The sequence below is a fragment of the Perca flavescens genome, chromosome 3 (genome assembly GCF_004354835.1).
Source record: "Perca flavescens isolate YP-PL-M2 chromosome 3, PFLA_1.0, whole genome shotgun sequence".
Taxonomy (NCBI): domain Eukaryota; kingdom Metazoa; phylum Chordata; class Actinopteri; order Perciformes; family Percidae; genus Perca; species Perca flavescens.
Genome location: NC_041333.1, coordinates 18,204,812 through 18,225,694, shown reverse-complemented (window position 1 = coordinate 18,225,694; position 20,883 = coordinate 18,204,812). Strand labels below are relative to the sequence as shown.

The following is a 20,883-nucleotide window of genomic DNA, read 5'->3' as shown; positions in this document are numbered from 1 at the left end:
CTGCAGTGGCAAGTAGCATATGAAGGCGCAGGAAGCTAATGGCTAGTTGAGTAAAAGCCACAGAGGAATGCACCATGGTGAGTGTGTGTGTGTGTGTGTGTGTGTGTGTGTGTGTGTGTCTGTGCGAGAGACAACCGGCACTCCTCAGCTTCTCTGTCCACAGCTGGCACTGCTCATGAACAGTGACGTCATTCTGTGTGTGTGCATGTATGTGAGGTTATGTGGCATTTTTTAGGCTAACAAAAGGAAACCACAGCCACCCTCTTGCTCCACCACACCCCAGAGTCTTGTGCGGTGTACAACGCCGGGGTGTGGGCACAGGGGAAGGGCACTTTAGCTATGTCAACCTGGACTGAATGATGGCTTTCAGAGGAGAGATGCATTGTTTTTAATGAGAATCACACAATGGGTGGGGTTTGAAGAGGAGGAACTAAATTTATGTATACTTGGTTAGTCTGCTTATTTAATCACATACCCAGAGAGAGATGTGCCAAACCATTATTAGAGTGACCAGTGAATGCCGTCACCCTGCGGCAGCAGCAGCAGCAGCAGCAGCAGCAGCAGCAGCAGCAGCAGCAGCAGCAGCAGCAGCCTGGGCCATGGACAGATGATGACAGTTTCGTCACAAGGTGTTCCCTCTGTCAGCACACCCTGCAGCTTTGTCACATATTATACTAGGAATGTTGCAGAGGAAGGAACCAGGGTTTGTCACACCCATACAGATCCACTGCTCCCAACCCCTCTGTGAACCGTTTGGGCTTGAAAACAAACACGCCCCCCCGCTTCATCTCCACTCAGCCAGGCCAAACACAGCTGTGGGGCTTTGGGATGTAGACAGTGACAGTGAGAAGGGGAGTAGAGAAGAGGGAGGGACGGGCAGTTTTGACACTGAAGTGGCAGGCTACTTGTGAGGCGATAACAGGTGAGCACCATCACTATATACGCTGCAGGGGAACTGCTGACTCTGCTGAAGGATGATCAAGCTGTTTGCTAAGAGAAAAGGCAACTATAAACACTAAAATATAATGAGTGAAACTCTGCAGGTACACAAACAAAGCTGACACACAGCAGATTCTCAGTTGTCCCTTTGTGAGACAAGGAACAAGAATGTCTGGGCTTTGTGAACACACCTATTTTCACGCAGCTATTCATCTTTGGTATCAAGTAAAACCCCAAAGCACACAAGCTCAGAGTTTTCACAGGAAAGTTACATGCTCAGTTTGAACACTTTGTGAATAAGAACCAACAACAGTAGGCCGTGACTTCCGCAAAGTTTGAAATTCTACAATGTAGAGGGTTTCACTTATTTGCACCTTTAAAACATAAACTCCTTTCAAATGAACACAAACAGCACAACAACCCTCCTGAATAGCAGTGGCTATCAGCGGTAAAATGGGCTGAAGTCAACATACCACAATGTCCTCATTTTGGTTAGATAATCGAGGCCAAATCTCCCTAAACCAGTGACCTACTTCGTCTTCAGCACCAGATTTCAGGAAAACTCGAGTTTCTTACCTCATCGTCTGGTTAGCGGAGGATGATTGATCCACAGTAGAAATAATTTCAAAATCCACATCCAAAGGAGGTCATACACATAAGAAAAGAACAGAAACACAATGTTGTCAACATGTTGAAAATATATCATCTGAAAAAACAAGTTAGGTGAACATTTATGTGAATAACACTGGTAATAATCTGAAAACCACTGATTGATGCTAACATGCTTAGGTAACATTTGGGGTGGCATCTGACCTTTTAGTGGTTATCACATACTGTAGTATTTGACACCTCATCTATCATCATTCAGTTTCAGGATCTACTGGACATCATTTATTTATTCGAGAAAGGGAAACCCTACAACTTGTTTAAACATGTCCCTTAGAGAAAAAAAGTCATGGACTGGTTACATTTTTATATTACTCTGTAGGTTTTTATTAGTTACAAATATGATGCAAAAACAAATCTATGCTTCATTTATAATAAGACAGCCAAGAAACATATTTGCACACTAACTTGTGACACAGACTTACTGTCTTCCTGTAGAAAGCAACTAGTTTAAGTTTAAAGATGAATTAGACAACCTACCAACAAATTAAACTTCCGCACATCTCTAGACCTATTAAGTATGCTTTAAAGAATTTTAGTTTTTAAAGGATGAGCATGCTTGTGTTCCCCAAATAAATTGGTGGAGGGCTCCTGGTAGGTTTTTTTTCAGACTTCAGTGGGAGTAATTAGTCAATTCTCGAAGATTGGGCTGCAACAATCCAAGACATTCATTATTACAGGACAATACATTTGGAAAACTACCCTGCAGTTTCAGTTCATGTGCTTTGCTTCAAGGAACAAAGCAGATGTGACACGATGCTTAGTAATGTGACTGGCACTAATCTCAAAGTCTGGCACTTTCAGATCAGTTGGCCTCTCCAGTAATTTGTCATGAGCAGACACTGGTCCAAATTATTCAGGATGTTTGCCATTTACTGATTCCTTCAGTTCTTAAAAGGCAAAACACATTTCTTTAGTCCAGAGCCGCCTGTTACTGGCAGTATTAAAAATATTGATTCACTACTTTAAACTCAGGACCATCACCACCTGTCATCTCACAGAGCAGACTGTGCTCAGGGGACTAAAATATAATTATAGCCTTTGCCACCATTTACAACAACGTCAGGAACAGCAGAAATGTTACAGCTGACAGGCAGAGCTTCAGTTGTCCCTGCATATGGACAATATATAATGTATGAGCTACATATTGCTAGTGCTGCCCTTTAAAACAGAATTGGCATCAGTATGCATTGCTCCAGATGCACTCTGAGTGAAATTACTGTGGCAGGACGACATGCAAATAAGACTGCTGTGCACTGTTGACAGAGCCAACAAATGAACAGATAAATGATACATCAACAACTGCAGCGCTCCAAAAATGGCTGCAAATTTAGAGTTGAAAGCCTCTTATTACAGAAATTTAGAACATGTTAAATTCCTATGCTGTGCTATAATGGCTACTCGCTTGACTTGCTAATTTTTCTTGTGGTTCATCTCTTGACCTACATGCTGAGGTCCTCCACCAGTGATGCTGTCAGCGCAGCCACAGACAGCGGCGAGGATTTTAGCATCTCTCCACAAGGCTTTCCCTGAGGAACGTTTGCTAATGCTGACTGTGCCTCCTATCAACACCACTCACTTTCCTACTGGGAGCCTCGCACAGATATTGTTTTTAAGAGAGTCTGGGCTGATGTCTGGAATTGGTGTTGTCTAGTGTAGAAAAGGAAGAAGTGCTTAATTTGTTAAAATGGGTTATGGGCTCTCAATAAAGCAGCCCCAGTTTCTAGTTCCACATACAGCTCACGGGTCAGTTCAGCAACAAATTGAGTTTAATTGAGAAATGCAATTTCATAATGCCTAGTTAGCAAGGTTTTCAATTCCCTGACTGATACGTGTAAACAGTTCTGCAAAGAAATATCACTAAAGAACGGTTTGGACGATATTACAGTGAGCTAAAGCAGGAAAAGACATGGAAAAACTAACATTTTAACTTATCACTATGATGTAAAATCTGAAGTGGTTCCACAAAAACATGACTTGACAGAGATACTAAAGGTGAATCAATTTCACTTTGTGGTTAGGAAAAGATAAGATGACCAACAACAGGAAATAAACTGCACATGCAACATGGATTTAAATAGGTCCGTTTCTCATGGTACTTTCATGGTTTCTGGTTAAACTAATGCAGTCATATACTCTTATATTTGGATATATCTACTGTATGTACCTTAGTCATAGTATATTTTTAAATACAGGACTAGTGCATGAGAAAAAGGGAGCAATTGGACACATAAATGGTCATTAAAAGCTTCTACCACACATTGTTGAGCATTCGAGCCCTCTTTCAACTTTGGTTTATGTTTGTAATAAAACATAATCATCACATGATCAGCATAAGATCAATACATGCAAGAAGAATACATGAATACCACATGGAGGCTCAGCACTATCTGCATAGTGAGAGCTGCCATCACCTTCCACTATCTTCTCTCTTTCTTCTTTGTCCCCAACAGCAGTAGTATATACCAAAGGGCAACAGTTTTAATGAGCCAGATGTATTAGTGTGACTGCAGCCTCCAGTGCTCCATGTCATGAGACTGAGACTGATGTGCCTGAAAATAAACTACTTTCTTTGAACAGGCAGGGAGCCAACAGACATGATAAGATACAGGTGATACTGTTTGAAACAGGAAACTAAATCTCTTTGATGCCACCGGACAGAAAGTATGAAAGTTAGAGCTAGTCCGATTAATAAACAATATATCAGCTGATATTAGCTTATTGCAGATATATCATATAGGTATGTCAGCTGATGTAGGCCTATATAATGTGCCAAATTGTCCAGCTGAAAGCACTGACAAGTGATTTTTCACCTGTAAAATGTCCCTTTAAGTGCATAGCTGTTCACAATTCTTTGAAGAAACAGATTTGATCTAAAATGTGTGCTCATGTTATGAATTTCTTTAAAAAAAAAGTCTGACTGTTAAACTCTCAAGTAGCCTATCAATATTATCATCTGTTTCAAAAATCCAGTATTGGTCAGGCTATAGCATGGGAATAAGGCAGTGAACATACTGTGTCTCATTCGGGTTTGAGTGTAAAGCTTCCTGACAACAAACTGAGCCAGAACGGCTTGTTTTAGACTGCTGCTGGGTAAATAAATAGTTTTTCATGCAGCCCTTAGTTTGCCAGTGTGCTATCCAGCTAACACTATATCTTCGGTCCAGAAATAGTTTATTGTGGCTAGTCTTGGTACCACTCTTGCATAACTGTGGAATTCCAGTGTACTGATGCCGTGTCCCGTGTGGAGCTCAAACTGCCAGGCTTTTCAGGGATTTTTGTTTAGCAGAACGAAGTGTACCCTCCAGTGAAAGTGTCATTTCTCTACACACATAAAAAAAAAAATCGGTTTACAAACCTGGATACAATTGGACTTGTATGCTCGATATAATTATCATGACTGAATGACGAGTATTTGCCAACGGTACAGCTCCGAGTGTCCTTAATGAAGGGAAACACGGTTTGAAAGGAAGGTGTAACGTTAGCCTTAATTGTGGGTCAGCACAAATGTGCTACACTTGACGAGCATCGCCAGAGTAATAACACATCCCACACGCAGTGTCAGATGTAAGGATACTCACCGTGGTTGAAGATTGTGGACCGAAACCGGTTGTTGCTGGACGAATGTTCCATCTTTTAAAGTTTCAGCGGCGACCTTCTTCGTCTTCGTCTTCTTCGGTATTTACTTAATTCCCTTTCTCAATCCCAACACAACAGCGGCGAAATGACAACCCGTGTGTTTGACCGGACAAACCCGTCCCCCTGGTGCGTGTGTGTACACACACACACACACACACACACACACACACACACACACACACACACACACACACACACACACACACACACACACAGAGAGCCCGCCCGGTGACGTCACGAGCCGTTGCAGCAGCGTCGGAATGAAAACAATCGCACGTGGATGTGATGGGATGGGGTCACGTGCACCCGCAAGGGAAAAATGGCATCATTCCTCGCGAAAATGAACAAGGGTGGTCAGTTAATTGTTAGCATTAGAGGCACAGTAGGCAACACAAATAAAACAACTAAGTAGTATACAGTCAGTGGTGAAATGTGGCAAAGTACAAAATTGTACCTGTACTTCAGTCTTGAGGTACTTTTTGACATACATTTGACTAGCCTATTTCATTACATTATCAAAATTATACGTATATTTTTATTTCACTACATTTATTTGAAAGCTATTAGTTAGGCTACTACTTATTTTGAAATCAAGATTTTACTTACAAAACATATGGCCAGTTTATAAATTGCTCTACCTTAATTACAACATTAGTGACATCTGGTGGTCAATTTGTCAACACATTTCTAATGAATTCACCTTTTCTTTTCTAAGCAAATGAAAGCCCTATCTTTAACACTTTAATGTAGCCAACACATTTCTTTCTGCCAATAATGCAGTGTGAACTCAGCAGATTTTTCACGCTATTCGACCTTTCACACTTTGTTGTCTGTGTGTGCTTCAGTAGTACAGACGTAGAGGAAGGTTAATGATAGAGTGAATATGAATATACCAACGGTGACTGAGAGAGATATAATCATGAATGTACACACTCTGAGTCATTGTTTTAGAAGCAACAGTTTTATTTTTAGCTGTGACAAAAGGAGAAAAAAAAAACAGTCGCCTCCTCAGAGTCTAAATGTTCACGTTCAGGATTAAAGTGCAGAATTGTTTTCACAGCTTGTTTAAAAAAATTAAATAAGACCAAAAAAAGAAAAGAAATATAATATTAAAATATCAAAACTAACAATGGAAATTTGGAAAATATAAATATGATACAAAACAAGATGAAACCTCATACATCATAGTATCAGCAATGATATTCAATCCACAGGCTTGCACTTATGATACATAAAAAAGGAAATCAGTTCACGTTTTCGAGTCGTTGGCAAGGCTAGCTTACAACAAAGGCACAGCATTGTTCAGAGGTAACGATCCTTTGCAGAGAAGTGCTGCGGCAACATTCTCATTGATCCTCAACACGTCCTCACACACACCTGACATGCTCAACATGGCTCAGACCGGAATGGAGACGGAAACATGGCAAAGCCACTCATGTACAGTACATGCCCGCGGACAAACACATCAACCAAGAGGGGCTGGTTTTACAGAAGCATATTTTGTGTTATCAGCCTATACATTGACAGAAGGTTACATGCTCTCTAACAAGTCTCACTGTTACTGTTGAATGCTGCTTTCCTATTAAGCTGCTGAATGAACTGAATTGTGAAGTAAGCTCCAGAAAAGTACGGCCCTGAGCCAAAAGCGGGTGATGAGGAGGTGAGACAGGCCAGTTTAAGTGCTCTATTATCAGAAAGACCAGCAGTGGTTGCAGTCTCTGTGGGCATCACATACGAAACCAAGCAGTCAGAAACAACTCAGAACATCATTCATAAAGGAACAGTCTGTAGGCAGCAGGCAGAGCTGGGGCATCACATCCTCTTGGTAGCAAAGACATTCTGCAGACTTCTGCCTAAGCTTAAAAAGCAAAATGTTCATTCTTTCTATAGATACATGACTTTAAGATACTGAGGGATACTTGGGTCCTGCCAAAACTGTATTTAAAAGTTGAACCATGCACAGAAACTGTTTGCTATCAAGAGGAAGAATATCCCAGGTCCCATTTTTACAGTTGAAAGGCTCCATCAGTGGCTTGCATTCATATATCAACCTGAACCGACATATTTTATTTCCTTATCACAAGTAGCCCAAGAGAGGAAATTAACAAACATGGCTTTAACCAGCCATTTGGTAATATAGTGCAAATTAAAGTACTCAAATCTATACAAAAAGATATCAGTGGTTATATATATATATATATTTAAAAAAAACAAAAAACAGATGGTGCGTTTTTTCTCATTGAATTTTTTGCTTGACTTTCTCTGTCTTTTGTTTTGTTTTCTTATTTAAAATTACATAATTTAGAGGCAAAATAATAGCTCAGTTTAGAAGCTGACCTACCTAGTACATCATGCAGATCATGAAAACAACAGAAGGAAATAAAAATAAAATAAAAAGATTTTTAAATTAGAGACAGAAAATGTTAGAAGGTGCAAGAGAGATATCTGACAGTGGAAGAGATGATTTCTGAGGAGTGCCCATATTTATGCAATGCACGCAGACAGATGCCAGGACAGATGCATATATACAGTGATATTTACATCTAGCATTTACATGTAAACAAACAGTAGGTCATCCACACTAGGTGAGACAAATATGTGGACAGACAGCTGACATGATGAAGCAGTACTACTGTACAGTACATGAGATAAGAGTAAATAATTAACAACAGATTGATTCCCCTAAAATTCTCAAATCATACGTAATTAGAGTTGATCATAATATGCAGATTTAGTTTAACAAGTTTAACATGAATAGATATCCAGTATTACAATTAAGTTTACTCCAGCACACCTGTATGGGCGCACGAAAACTCCAAGATGACCGATCAAATGTTTACAAACACTTTTTGGATAGGGGAAATGACATAATGTAACATTTACTGAGTTTGAACTGAGAGTAAGGGATATTTTGTGGTGATAAGATTATCTCAAATGCTAAAAGCCCCTAACCTCGGCCACAGTTGTGACAATGTAGAAAAAACAAAAAACAATAAAGCTTTCAGCTGTGCCCTATTGACTGCTGTCAAACTTGAACTCTCCTTAATTTCAACTTTTCAGCCAATAAAAATATGGCAATGTAGCGTACGTATATAAAATATGTCTGTACATTTACAATATTTAAAACATTTACAATGTCGCCAGCTATGTACACTGGCATGTGTTTGAATGGATAAGATGCCACGTCAATATGAATGAGATACGCTAACAGCTCTTTAAATTCGAAGAAAACGTACCAAATCTATGCAAAAGATGTGTTTCTTAATGTTAGGTCAGTGCCACAGGCACCGATTTATGTTTTCCTCCGTGGGTGCTCACGGGCGCACGCCATTTAAAAACAAAAACTAGTCAAAAAATGTTTGAATTTCAGAACCTTAGGAAATGGACAGCGGCCGACACGAACACACACGCCTATTAACTCGATAATAATCTTTCAACTAAGGATCAGCTTTGTGGGAAATTAAGAATCAATGCCACCTGTCTGCCCTGGTGGTGGATGTAGATGCACTTGCATCATTAGGTTATGCTTTTTTAATAACAAATCTGTCCATTTTAGTCTCACTCTGATTACCTAATGCACATGCATGTACTGTATACGGGATGGAGAGGCGGTCACTAAAGAGGCGATTTCTTCGGAGAGATGCTGTGATTGGTGGATAGGATATGGAGCAGGGGACTGTCAGTGACATAACCAATCACACTATGACAGACGCTCCACTTAGCGCCAACTGCAATGTTTAATTTTAAATGAATGTAGCCTACTGGCAGTCTGGCACACGTGGGTGCTCAGTATTTACCGTGGGAGCTCAAGCTCTGGAGCACCCACGGAATTGGCGCCTATGGTCTGTGCTACACAATAAATGAGGGTGAGGGGCCCAGACACATGTAGGTCTTGTAGTTAATGACCAAATGAGGTCAGAGGGACACGATGAACCAGGACAGCATTATTTACACTCATGCACTCCTCAGTGAACTATTTAAAGCTTAAAAGGTTTTGTTTGACTTGTACAAGTGGACAGCAAGTTGATCTCAACCTTTATGTCTTAAGCGACAGACGGGCCCCTCTCCTTTGCATTTTTCACGAGTTCAGTTTTGATATCCAAACCAAAATCAAAATCAAACCAAACTCACGCAGAAACACCTGCAAACAAATACTGCACAATGTACTCTGTAGAGGCCCAAAGTGAGGAGGCCTTTTGCCGTGATTTTTGGACTACTTTGTCCACATGAATATACACATTACAGTAAGTACAGTAAGTCTTCTTGAATTGTACGACCACTAATGTTAAATCTACATGATTCAAGAGATGAGTCGTGATTTGAAAGTTAGGTCTGATTGCATATGACACTTTAGCTTCGGGTGCAGCAGAATCAAGCTATCATAGTTAATGTCTCTTGATTTGACTTTGAATGTGTGTGTGTGTGTGTGTGTGTGTGTGTGTGTGTGTGTGTGTGTGTGTGTGTGTGTGTTTGTGTGTGTGTGTGTGTGTGTGTGTGTGCTTCTAGCACAGGTGGCTTTTTTAGATCCACGTTTTCCCCCTGAGTCTACTCATTAAGCCTGAGCCAGCCTGCGCCCGCAGCTTCAGACATGGAGGAGTATTTACACGACTCCTCCGGCCACTGCTCTGCCCAAGACAGGCGTTCGCTGCCCGTGTGGGGTTTATTCTAACTTCCCACTCCTCCAGTTGTGTTAAGCCTTACTCCGGCTGTTCAGGGTGGGTGTGCAGGCCGTTTTCAGGGCGAGGGATGCTGTGGTTCTCCCAGAAGGCCTTGTGCAGCTGGTCCACTTCAGACACCAGCGGTAGACCAATGTCCAAGTGCATCTTCAGGTTCTCCAGCCACTCCTCCAGTGTGGAGAAAGCAGGCCTAAAGATTAAGAAAGGAGATGGGGTTTAAAATATTATTGTATTTATTTATATTCACTCCAAAACACAATAAAACAACTTCTTACCCAGAATTCTGAGTTTCAGGGTGATTTGCTAAAGCTTATAGTTGTAGCTCACCCAATACAGTGTAAGGCCTCTTACTTATGCTGCTCAAGCATTAAAAATATACATACAGAAAAACTCAATAAGTCTCTTTCCAGATATAATGAAACGGTCTCCCATGATAATTTACAGAACTTGCTGTTTCTAGTTTCTTAGTAAAAATGAGTTCTCAGTAAAACTTTGCACAATAAAATCTTGGTAAAGAAACATTGCCATTTAATATATATACTGTATGTATATACAGTACAGGCCAAGAACACACCTTCTCATTCAATGCGTTTTCTTTATTTTCATGACTATTTACATTGTAGATTCTCACTGAAGGCATCAAAACTATGAATGAACACATATGGAATTATGTACTTAACAAAAAAGTGTGAAATAACTGAAAACATGTCTTATATTTTAGATTCCTCAAAGTAACCACCCTTTGCTTTTTTGATAGCACTGCAAACCCTTGGTGTTCTCTCAATGAGCTTCATGAGGTAGTCACCTGAAATGGTTTTCACTTCACAGGTGTGCCTCATCAGGATTAATTAGTGGAATTGTTTCCCTTATTAATGGGGTTGGGACCATCAGTTGTGTAGTGCAGAAGTCAGGTTGATACACAGCCGACAGCCCTATTGGACAACTGTTCGAATTCATATTATGGCAAGAACCAATCAGCTAAGTAAAGAGAAACGAGTGGCCATCATTACTTTAACAAATGAAGGTCAGTCAGTCCGGAAAATTGCAAAAACTTTGAATGTGTCCCCAAGTGCAGTCGCAAAAACCATCAAGTGCTACAACGAAACTGGCTCACATGAGGACCGCCCCAGGAAAGGAAGACCAGGAGTCACCTCTGCTGCTGAGGATAAGTTCATCCGAGTCACCAGCCTCAGAAATCGCAAGTTAACAGCAGCTCAGATTAGAGACCGGATGAATGCCACACAGAGTTCTAGCAACAGACACATCGCTAGAACAACTGTTAAGAAGAGACTGCACGAATCAGGCCTTCATGGTCAAGTAGCTGCTAGGAAACCACTGCTAAGGAGAGGCAACAAGCAGAAGAGATTTGTTTGGGCCAAGAAACACAAGGAATGGACATTAGACCAGTGGAAATCTGTGCTTTGGTCTGATGAGTCCAAATTTGAGAGCTTTGGTTCCAACTGCCGTGTCTTTGTGCGACGCAGAAAAGGTGAACGGATGGATTCTACATGCCTGGTTCCCACCGTTAAGCATGGAGGAGGTGTGATGGTGTGGGGGTGCTTTGCTGGTGACACTGTTGGGGACTTATTCAAAATTGAAGGCATACTGAACCAGCATGGCTACCACAGCATCCTGCAGCGACATGCCATCCCATCCGGTTTGCGTTTAGTTGAACCATCATTTATTTTTCAACAGGACAATGACCCCAAACACACCTCCAGGCTGTGTAAGGGCTATTTGACCAAGAAGGAGAGTGATGGAGTGCTGCGCCAGATGACCTGGCCTCCACAGTCACCGAACCTGAACTCAATCAAGATGGTTTGGGGACCGCAGAGTGAAGGCAAAAGGGCCAACAAGTGCTACGCATCTCTGGGAACTCCTTCAAGACTGTTGGAAAACCATTTCAGGTGACTACCTCTTGAAGCTCATCAAGAGAATGCCAAGAGTGTGCAAAGCAGTAGTCAGAGCAAAGGGTGGCTACTTTGAGGAATCTAAAATATAAGACATGTTTTCAGTTCTTTCACACTTTTTTGTTAAGTACATAATTCCATGTGTTCATTCATAGTTTTGATGCCTTCAGTGAGAATCTACAATGTAAATAGTCATGAAAATAAAGGAAACACATTGAATGAGAAGGTGTGTCCAAACTTTTGGCCTGTACTGTATGTATCTATCTATCTATCTATCTATCTATCTATCTATCTATCTATCTATCTATCTATCTATCTATCTATCCGGGTGAGCTACAGCCGACAGATGCAAAAGTCAGCAAATTACCCTGAAACTTTGAGTGAGACTAAAAAACTAAATGTTTAGGTGAACTGTCCCTTTAGGTAACATTTCAATGTGAATCTATTGTAGATGTCTGACCGTTTGTCTGCATCAAGGTCACAGCAGACAGCAGCCATGGGGAAAAAGGCGGGGGGACAATCAGGGGGACAGAAGTGCTCCAGAAAGCCGGACACATTCAGTCCAAAGTCCATCGCCCTGGGGAGGTAGTCTGGGTCTGCGTTTACCCTGCCAATTATCTAGAGAGGGCAAGAAAAACAGAAAGAGTAAGAAGAGTTAAACATGGAACATCCTGTGCCAATCTGCTGAAACCAGTAAACCTTTCAAACTGAAATGGATCGTTGCTAGCAGACCACAACTACAGTTTGTCTGCCTGTCAGAAACCACATGAAGACCTCTTTGCTTTTCTGCTCCCTCTAATCCCTGAAATATTCTCTGGCTAATGGTGTCCATCTGGGGAAGTCATATCTTGGGGCTTCTGAGTGACTGAACTAAACTCTTGAGCCCAAATTATGTGGATGGTGTGTGGCCAGGCCCAAAGCTTACCACACTTTGGGGCTGGATTTTCATTTGGAAAGCAAATATCTGGAATTTTGGAAGCAAGACCTTTTCCTCATAAAATGAAATGGATGTTTTACAAATAATGGGAGGACTTGACATTTGGCAAAATTTTCCATATTTTACAGAAAACCCATCAAAATACAAAGTTTAGAACATTGAAGCTAGACCAAGTCTTGTAGCTGAACTGGTGCTGGGAAAAGTTTGTAAAAACAAAAAGATTGTTTTTTGGTGGTAAACTTTGGCCAAATTCAATGAATATTAAAACTGCTAAATAATCTCAGAGTCCAGAGGTTTTGAAAGGGTTAAAGGTTTAAATTTTTAAGGAAAGCAACTTTTTGAATGACAGGTAAGCAGAATTTTAAGCTTTTTGAAAAAAAGCTATGATGTAATTTTTAGTTCTGTTAATCAAACAGTAGCCTCTCTGAAAACCTAGTTGGGTTTTTACTAGTACAGATAGTGGAAGGTCACTTACCTCGCAGAGCATGATACCAAAGGAAAAGATGTCTACTTTCTCATCGTAGCTCTTCCCTGGGAAGGATAAAGGACAAAATTAGGCTGTTGTTCATTTTCAGGAGGAATGCCACATACAGTATAATCAACAACTGTAGCACTGCAGTGACCTTAGTTTTCTTCATCTTTGGAAGGTGTGAATGTGTTTTATTAAATAAATCAGTATTTCCGTATTATTTAAAAAGACACAAGTGTTCTTCTAGATCATACCGTGGATCATCTCAGGAGCCATCCAGTAGGGGTTTCCCACCACGGTGTATCTCTTTCTGCGGTCATGCTTCTTCAGGCTGGGCAGTTTGCCCTGCGACAACTTGTCATCGTGCTTGTCGTCCACCATGAGCCGAGCCAGCCCGAAGTCTGCCACCACCACTGTGTTGTTCTATACGAAGAAAAATAAACATGTCATAAAATGTTATTGTTGTGCTGTAAGCATATTTGCTGCCTGGTACAGCAAGAGAGCGTTATAAAAGAGATAAATGCTTTAAGGTAACAGCAGCGTTCAACTAGTTTTAAGCTCCTTTAGAAAGCTTGAAATTCAACTCCAAGCTTCTAATTTCTCTGAGTGTGGATTTCACTCAATACAAATGTTTTGTTTTCATGTACTGTCTCTGTTTGAGTAGGGTAGGCTGGAAGTTTACGCTGCAAGTAACTTGGAAAGAAGGCTTAGTCTATTATAGCTACTGCTAACAAAGCTCTGCTTTGTTTTTGTTTCTGAAGTACCCCAGAAAATGACAGGTGCACTGTGTTAAATCCTCAGAGAAAACATATTGTATATACATAGGTATGTCCTCTCTCTCTCTCTCTCACTCACACACACACACACACACACACACACACACACACACACACACACACACACACACACACACACACACAGCCCATGTACAGGAAGGAATACACAAGTTCTCACCTCTCGGACTAGACAGTTGTATGAGTTTAGGTCCCGGTGGATTATGTTCATGGAATGCAGATATGTCTAAATGACAGATAGACAGACAGATAGTAGAGGAGAATTAAAAAAAAAATAAACAGAAAAAGTAGAAGCTTTTAGTGGTAATCTAAAACCCATGCCAAGAGGAACAATCCTGTCTTGTCTCATCTCAAGTAGCTGGTGTTGTAAATACAATAATCCAGTCATGCACGAGATTCATCACTGTACTCATATCAAGAGAACACATTAAGAACTGATTGTCTAATCCTGCGGGAATTCATGCTGTAATTTCAATAGAGGAGTAAGGAAAAGATTGTGCAAATTATTAGGAGAAGGGTTGCAGTTTACGAACAGACCACTAGAGGGAGACAGCAGTGAGGATAACAGGAAGCGGTGCACTCTCCTTTACTGCTACACATCAAGGAATGTTACTATCTGAAGAGGCTTTACAGCTGTACCGTTTAGGATAAAAGAAACTATAACAATTAAATGCACTTTTTAGTCATTGAACTCACCATCCCAGCAGCTATGTCCTTGGCAAAACTGACCCGCTGGTTCCAGGGATAGTTGCTGTCCTGTGAGCAAAAATCACAATTAAATGTCATTGTATTCAGGGTCAGACGTTACTGATGAATCATGACATCTAACAAAAACTGCTGCAAACACCTGCAAAATACAAAGACTCGCGAGACCAGACCATTTCCTCAATTACGAGGTCTACTGAATGCATTTTTAATACTCTGCAAGAAGTAGACATATGTCATATATCTGCATGCACACACTGTACCCTCACCATTTTCTTAATGATTTCCCTCAAGGTGCCTCCCTTTATGTACTCTGCAATGAAGTTGAGTCTCTTGTCCTTGTAGAGGACTCCAATGAACTTGAGCACGTTGGGGTGATCCAGGCAACGCATGACCTTCACCTGAAAAAACAACATCAGACATTTTTAGACACTCACTGAATGCTGCTCAAGGATCATGACAACTTTGGACAAGTTGATAAACTACATAAATAAAACTTGAAGGATTAATTCGACAATTTGGTTAATAGACTTACTCGCTTCTTTCTTTCTTTTTTGAGAAGACCGATACCAATCTCACATACAAATAAATACAAAGCTACAGCCAGCAGCTGGTTAGTTTAGCTTAGCAAAAAGACTGGAAACAGGCTGAAACAGCTAGCCTGGCTCTGTCCGAAGGTAACAAAATCTACCTACCAACACATCTAAAGTTCACAAATTAACATTAATCTGTGTAAAAAACAATTGTGTAAAAACATAAAGTTGTGTTTTACAGGGGGTTACTGTATGTGCTGGACTATTTCTTGGCCTGGAGCAGTCGTTATGCTAAGCTAAGCTTTATCTTTTCTGTACAGTCATGAGAGTGTTATCAGTCTTTTCATCTTGCTAAGAAAGCGAATTAGTTAATTTCCCCAAATGTCAAACTACTCTTTTAACTTACAGTTTAGTGATACTAAGTTGAATGAATTGTACCAATTAATTTCAGGAAAGCTGGTCGTTCTAGACTGTTTGTCAAAAGGTGGATAGTCAATCAGTCTATGTGCAGACGGAATATAATCAGGCAGACAAAGTCACCTACTTCACAAACTGACATCTTAATCTCAGCGTTAGTTGATTTTGTTTTTTGAACCAAATCCTAATGATACCAGGTTCAATGGTCACTGAACACCACAAGACATGCTGGCACCTCTTACAGGTTTATTTTGATTTGAAAGGCAACAGAGAAACTTCCTGCATAGTTGAGAACTGCTAAATAAACCAGGAGCGCTAAGCAAAACTCTAAGCAAAGGCAAAGCTACCCAGCATGTGTGGTGTAAGAGGTTATGAACAGTGTTCACAGCACTATGACAGTATGACCATTCATAAAAGAGTGTTGGGTTATGAAGGAGGAAGGGGAGGGTCACTATTACACACAAAATGCTGAAATGTTATCCGTCAAGTCTCATGATGTCTTTATCTGAAATTCTTGGTGCATTCCTTTCTCAAACAAGATCACGAGAGACTCAGTGATGTGAGTCTTGGGCCACCTACAAACAACCAGCCAGCGGGAGTAATAATCATGCTTCATTGTGGTTTGTTTTATAGGCGCTCTTTCTACTCTGTCATCATCTACACCATTTACAAAGCAAAGACTCAATGTTATTGTAACTAAAAATAAATTTAATACCCTACACATTCGGCAACAATTCTCCTGAACTTCAAACATTCCGATTAGAAAGCTGTTAACTGGATGAGAAACAGGAGCATGAGGAGTAATTCAGATTCAGATCACAAGCATAAAAATAACTCATAAAGTTACAGGAGTCTAAACTTCTGCACATGAGTCATTCTCTGTTATCTTTCAGACAGGAGAGAGAGAGTCCTGCTCATCCATCATTTTTGGGAGAAAGAACTGTGTTAACATTCCCTTTCGTCCAATTTCAGAGGTAATTTCATGTATTTTACTTTCATTTATTCAGGCGAGAGAACTCTTCCTTTTTTATTCACTCATGCCCTACATTTACACAGACAAGATGCTAATTTTAACTACAATATTCAGCTTCTGGTCATGTACAACATTTTTTTTCCTTTTCTTCCTCAGCACAGATTTTCCCAGATGATCCAGAAATGCAAACCTGCAACAAACTTGCTTCACTAACTTTAGGGTACTGACTGCCCTCATTTTACTGATTAAGATGATGTTTGTATTGAAGGAAATGATTTATGAACATACATTACTTCATGATCTGAGTTCTACACTTATCTACAGATTTGATAGCGTTGATTCAGCCTCTGACTAGAAAACTGAGTAAATCTTACACTCCTTAATGACATAACATCTGGGATTTTCCATCCCCACTCACCTCTTTCAGGAATGTTCTCTGTGTCTCGTCATCAAAGCGAATCAACTCCTTCATCACCATCACCTCCCCTGTCTCCTTGTGGGTCACCTATAACAAGACAAAAAATCAAGTTAAGCAACAAGCTGGGAGACTGAGGCAATGTTAACCATAAAGCGTTTGAGCATTCTACCTTCTGTATGTCAGCATGGGACAGGAATTTTGAAAACTCCAGGATGTATTATAACCACAAACATTTTAACCCTCCTGTTGTCCTCGGGTCAAATTTGATTTTTCAGTTTACATTTTTTTTTAAGTTTCTATTTCAGAAAATTTGGGTTTTTTCAACCAATTGTCAAAAAAAAATAAAAAAATAACGTGGATGGTTCCGTAAAAAATAAATGATCAGTTCACTACTTTCATTGAATATGGGGGGGAACATTGAAAAAAATTGACAAAATGTAAAAAAATAATAATAATAAAAAAAGATTAAAAAAACTTGGAAAAAAGTGATAAAAACGTCAGGAAAAGTGAGAAAAGGTGTCGACCAATTTTAGTTTTCATTTTTGACCCAGAAAAACAAAAGGTTGCAGGTCGACGGGAAGACAACACAAGGGTTAACCTCCTGCCTCTCTACACTTCTACTTATCTCAATGCCGCCACCTTCTGGACAATGTGAGTATGACTACATTTGTTCTTTTAAGCATTAAAGGTCCCATGGCATGAAAATTTCACTTTATGAGGTTTTTTAACATTAATATGAGTTCCCCCAGCCTGCCTATGGTCCACCAGTGGCTAGAAATGGTGATAGGTGTAAACCGAGCCCTGGGTATCCTGCTCTGCCTTTCAGAAAATGAAAGCTCAGATGGGCCGTTTTGAAATCTGCTTGTTATGAGGTCATAACAAGCAAGGTTACCTCCCCTTTCTCTGCTTTGCCCGCCCAGAGAATTTGGCCAACCCATGAGAGAGAGACATCATGGCTTTCAAACGAGAAAAGTGGCAGTTGGTCAAGGCCACACCCCGACCCTCCACCTTGCCCCTCCCACTCTCCTCCTCATTAGCTTCAGACACAGAAATGGCACATACTAAGGAAAGCTCATTGTGGGACTGGCTCTAGTGGCTGTAATTCTGCACCAAGGCTGAATTTCGGGAAAGAGACTTCAGATACAGTGTTAGGGGACCACTAAGGTCTATATAAAAGCATCCAAAGAGCACCATGTCATGGGACCTTTAATGCATGCTGCAGATGTACTTTACATACAGCTAGCAGTGTCTCTGCCCCCAAATCTACCTTGATGGCCTGTCCAAAGCAGCCCTTCCCCAGCACCTCTCCATGGATGAGGTCAGATGGGCGGAAGATGCGGTGCGTCTGATTGGACACAACGCGGAGCGACTCTGATCGATTGATGTCCTTCCTATGGGAGATGGGGGTTGCTGCGTTGCTGGAGCCTGGTGACTTATCAATGCTGCAGCTCCTCCTGGAAGGTGAGACGGGAAGAGAGACAGGAAGAGAAAGAAGAGAAGGAAAGTAATGGAAGTGGCAAAGAAGTGGGATTGATGAGTATTTGATGAGTGTTTGGAATTACAGGAGTTTCCTTATCAGATACAGTATATGTGGGCAGGAAGAAGCTCATACACTACAACCTTTCTATCATGTTTCTAACCTGAGTTAGAGCTAAACCTAAAGGAATACAAGAGATTTTTTATTAGTCAATCTACACATGTAGACACAGGCTTTGGCTCAGGAGCTAGAGCAAATAGTAAAAATATCTCCCTTACAAAATCTGCAATAAGAAGTACTAAACCTGTTTCTTACGTGATGATGCGGGATCTCAGGCTGTTTGTGTCATGGTTGGGTGGCTGTGTGATGGGCAGGATGGGGCTGGGGCCCTCTGACAGAGGGGTGGACAGGGGGCCGTCCACTTCAGCCTCTGAGGAGCCTCCCTCCTGCCCCTGACTGTGAGGGTCGTGTTCGATGGTGAGCTGCAGCAGCCGGCTCGTCTCCTGGATCAGCAGGTCGATCTTGAGAGGAAGAGTTCAGATTGGTTGATCAGTCCACAATTAGAACAGCAGAGAGCGTTTGTATAGCTAGAGAAATGCTCTAATGAATAAAGTCTGGTAAAACGCTTTACAGTGCTGCATTGAGTAAATAACGAGATCATGATTTACAGTAAAGTAAAATCTTTCACTGTGCTCAATACCTCATCCAGAGGGACATGGTGAATGGGCGTCCCGTTGATTTCAAGGATCCTATCTCCAATATGAATTGAGTTTTTCACATCTGGACTAATGCAGTCTGCGTCCACCCTGAATAAAGAAGAACAATAAGCACCAAAAATGAATAAAGAACTCTTTAAACACCTTTCTGCACACATTGAAAGTTTTTAGTTTGGACACGGACCTGAGATCTAATAAAGCCTCAGCTCATTTGAATAACAGTGACTTAGATTTCTGCTCATTTCCTTTTCCTTCCATTCTATTATACATTTTAAATGAATCTCATCTATCACACTGTCTACCCTTCTTTGTCATTTGTCCTGCACCATACTGACCTGTCCTAGACTCCACAAAATATGCACACGCACACGCACACGCACGCACACGCACACGCACACACACACACACACACACACACACACACACACACACACACACACACACACACACACACACACACACAGGGACAGATAGACTCACTGGGAGACTCTGACAGTAGGTCCGTGTTCAGGGCTGTAGCCATTGGTCGGGCTGAGCGGCTGGTCGATGGCCACAGAGAAACCTCGCCCTCTGCGTCCGTTGTTGCCCTCGGCAGAGGCTGGGATGGACACAAGTGTGACCGTGTGTGGGATCCGTGAGCACGGCGAGTCCGGCAGCGACACCGGGGTGACGATGGTCTGGTAGTAACAGTGACCGCTGGAGCCAGAGAGAGGGGAGGGAAGGATAGATGAAATGAAGGAGGACGTTATAAAGAGGTAGTAAAGAACAGAGAATGGGAATCCTAGTGAGATTTCTGGCTCGCAAGCCATCCATGCAATCACAAGAACGTGTTCTCATTACAGCTCTTTTTACAGCATCACATGCTGTTGACAAGATGTTGCTTTTGCTGGATTTGGGAAAACACTGAGCTGACTATTATTCCCCGAAACATGAAGAATGCTCAGAATGTAAGGAAGACTCATGAAATAGCTGTGAAATGATTAAAATCTAAACACACCAGTGTTGAAATGTAATTTGAATGACCTTTCCTTTTACAGAACACACAGACCACTTTCACCCAATCGGCATGTAATAATAATCTGAGATCATCACGCTGTCATCATCCACTTCCACTCAGAGAAGAGGACAAAGGCTGTTCTGTCTGTGTTACACATTGAACCCTGACAGTCCCACTAACACAACCCCGGCTACACAAGTAAAGAACAACCTGAACTCGAAACAGACACAAAAGAAGACGTGTGAGAGAAATTATTCTCATAATGAACCTGATTTGCATTGGCAGGTTTTCGATTTAAACTATCAAAACTGAGACAGAGCTGTGAATATGTTAATACAAATGAGCTTCTCTGTATCTACTGTGTCTTGAGCGATTTACCACAGCACATTTCTGTCACCACCTTAAAACAACTGTACTCTGAGTAGCTTCTTGTGTTTCTCTGGCTGTTTATTTGGTACAAAATACCAAAAAAGAAGCTCAAACGTGGTTGCTGTGAATTTCGCCAGTTGGTCGTAATGTCGACAAAAAGTCTTTTGAAGCCCAAAATATGCTGCTTAGACTTAAGATTGTGTCAATCAACTGCAGCTTTGGCTTTTTGTGTGTTTTTTGTGGCTTTA

The 20,883-nt window shown here is 41.1% G+C and overlaps 2 protein-coding genes across 5 annotated transcripts in view; both read right to left on the bottom strand.

Moving 5' to 3' along the window:
- septin4b (septin 4b) overlaps positions 1-5,403 on the bottom strand; it is a 52,941-nt gene extending 47,538 nt beyond the window's left edge. Inside the window, exons 1-2 of the mRNA XM_028573548.1 lie at positions 5,187-5,403; positions 1,516-1,523 (exon numbers count right to left, since the gene is read on the bottom strand). Coding sequence (XP_028429349.1) covers positions 1,516-1,523; positions 5,187-5,238 — 60 coding nt within the window. The 5' untranslated portion in view covers positions 5,239-5,403. The remainder of the gene's footprint in view (positions 1-1,515; positions 1,524-5,186) is intronic.
- A 780-nt stretch (positions 5,404-6,183) lies between these two features.
- limk1a (LIM domain kinase 1a) overlaps positions 6,184-20,883 on the bottom strand; it is a 57,235-nt gene continuing 42,535 nt past the window's right edge. For all 4 annotated transcript variants that reach the window (XM_028574608.1, XM_028574611.1, XM_028574610.1 and 1 more), the window contains 12 exons: positions 19,750-19,965; positions 19,254-19,359; positions 18,869-19,074; positions 18,344-18,530; positions 17,077-17,163; positions 15,005-15,136; positions 14,727-14,786; positions 14,191-14,256; positions 13,491-13,659; positions 13,243-13,298; positions 12,291-12,448; positions 6,184-10,110 (listed from right to left, as the gene is read on the bottom strand). In XM_028574608.1, the coding sequence (XP_028430409.1) occupies positions 9,942-10,110; positions 12,291-12,448; positions 13,243-13,298; positions 13,491-13,659; positions 14,191-14,256; positions 14,727-14,786; positions 15,005-15,136; positions 17,077-17,163; positions 18,344-18,530; positions 18,869-19,074; positions 19,254-19,359; positions 19,750-19,965 (1,612 nt within the window). In that variant the 3' untranslated portion in view covers positions 6,184-9,941. The remainder of the gene's footprint in view (positions 10,111-12,290; positions 12,449-13,242; positions 13,299-13,490; positions 13,660-14,190; positions 14,257-14,726; positions 14,787-15,004; positions 15,137-17,076; positions 17,164-18,343; positions 18,531-18,868; positions 19,075-19,253; positions 19,360-19,749; positions 19,966-20,883) is intronic.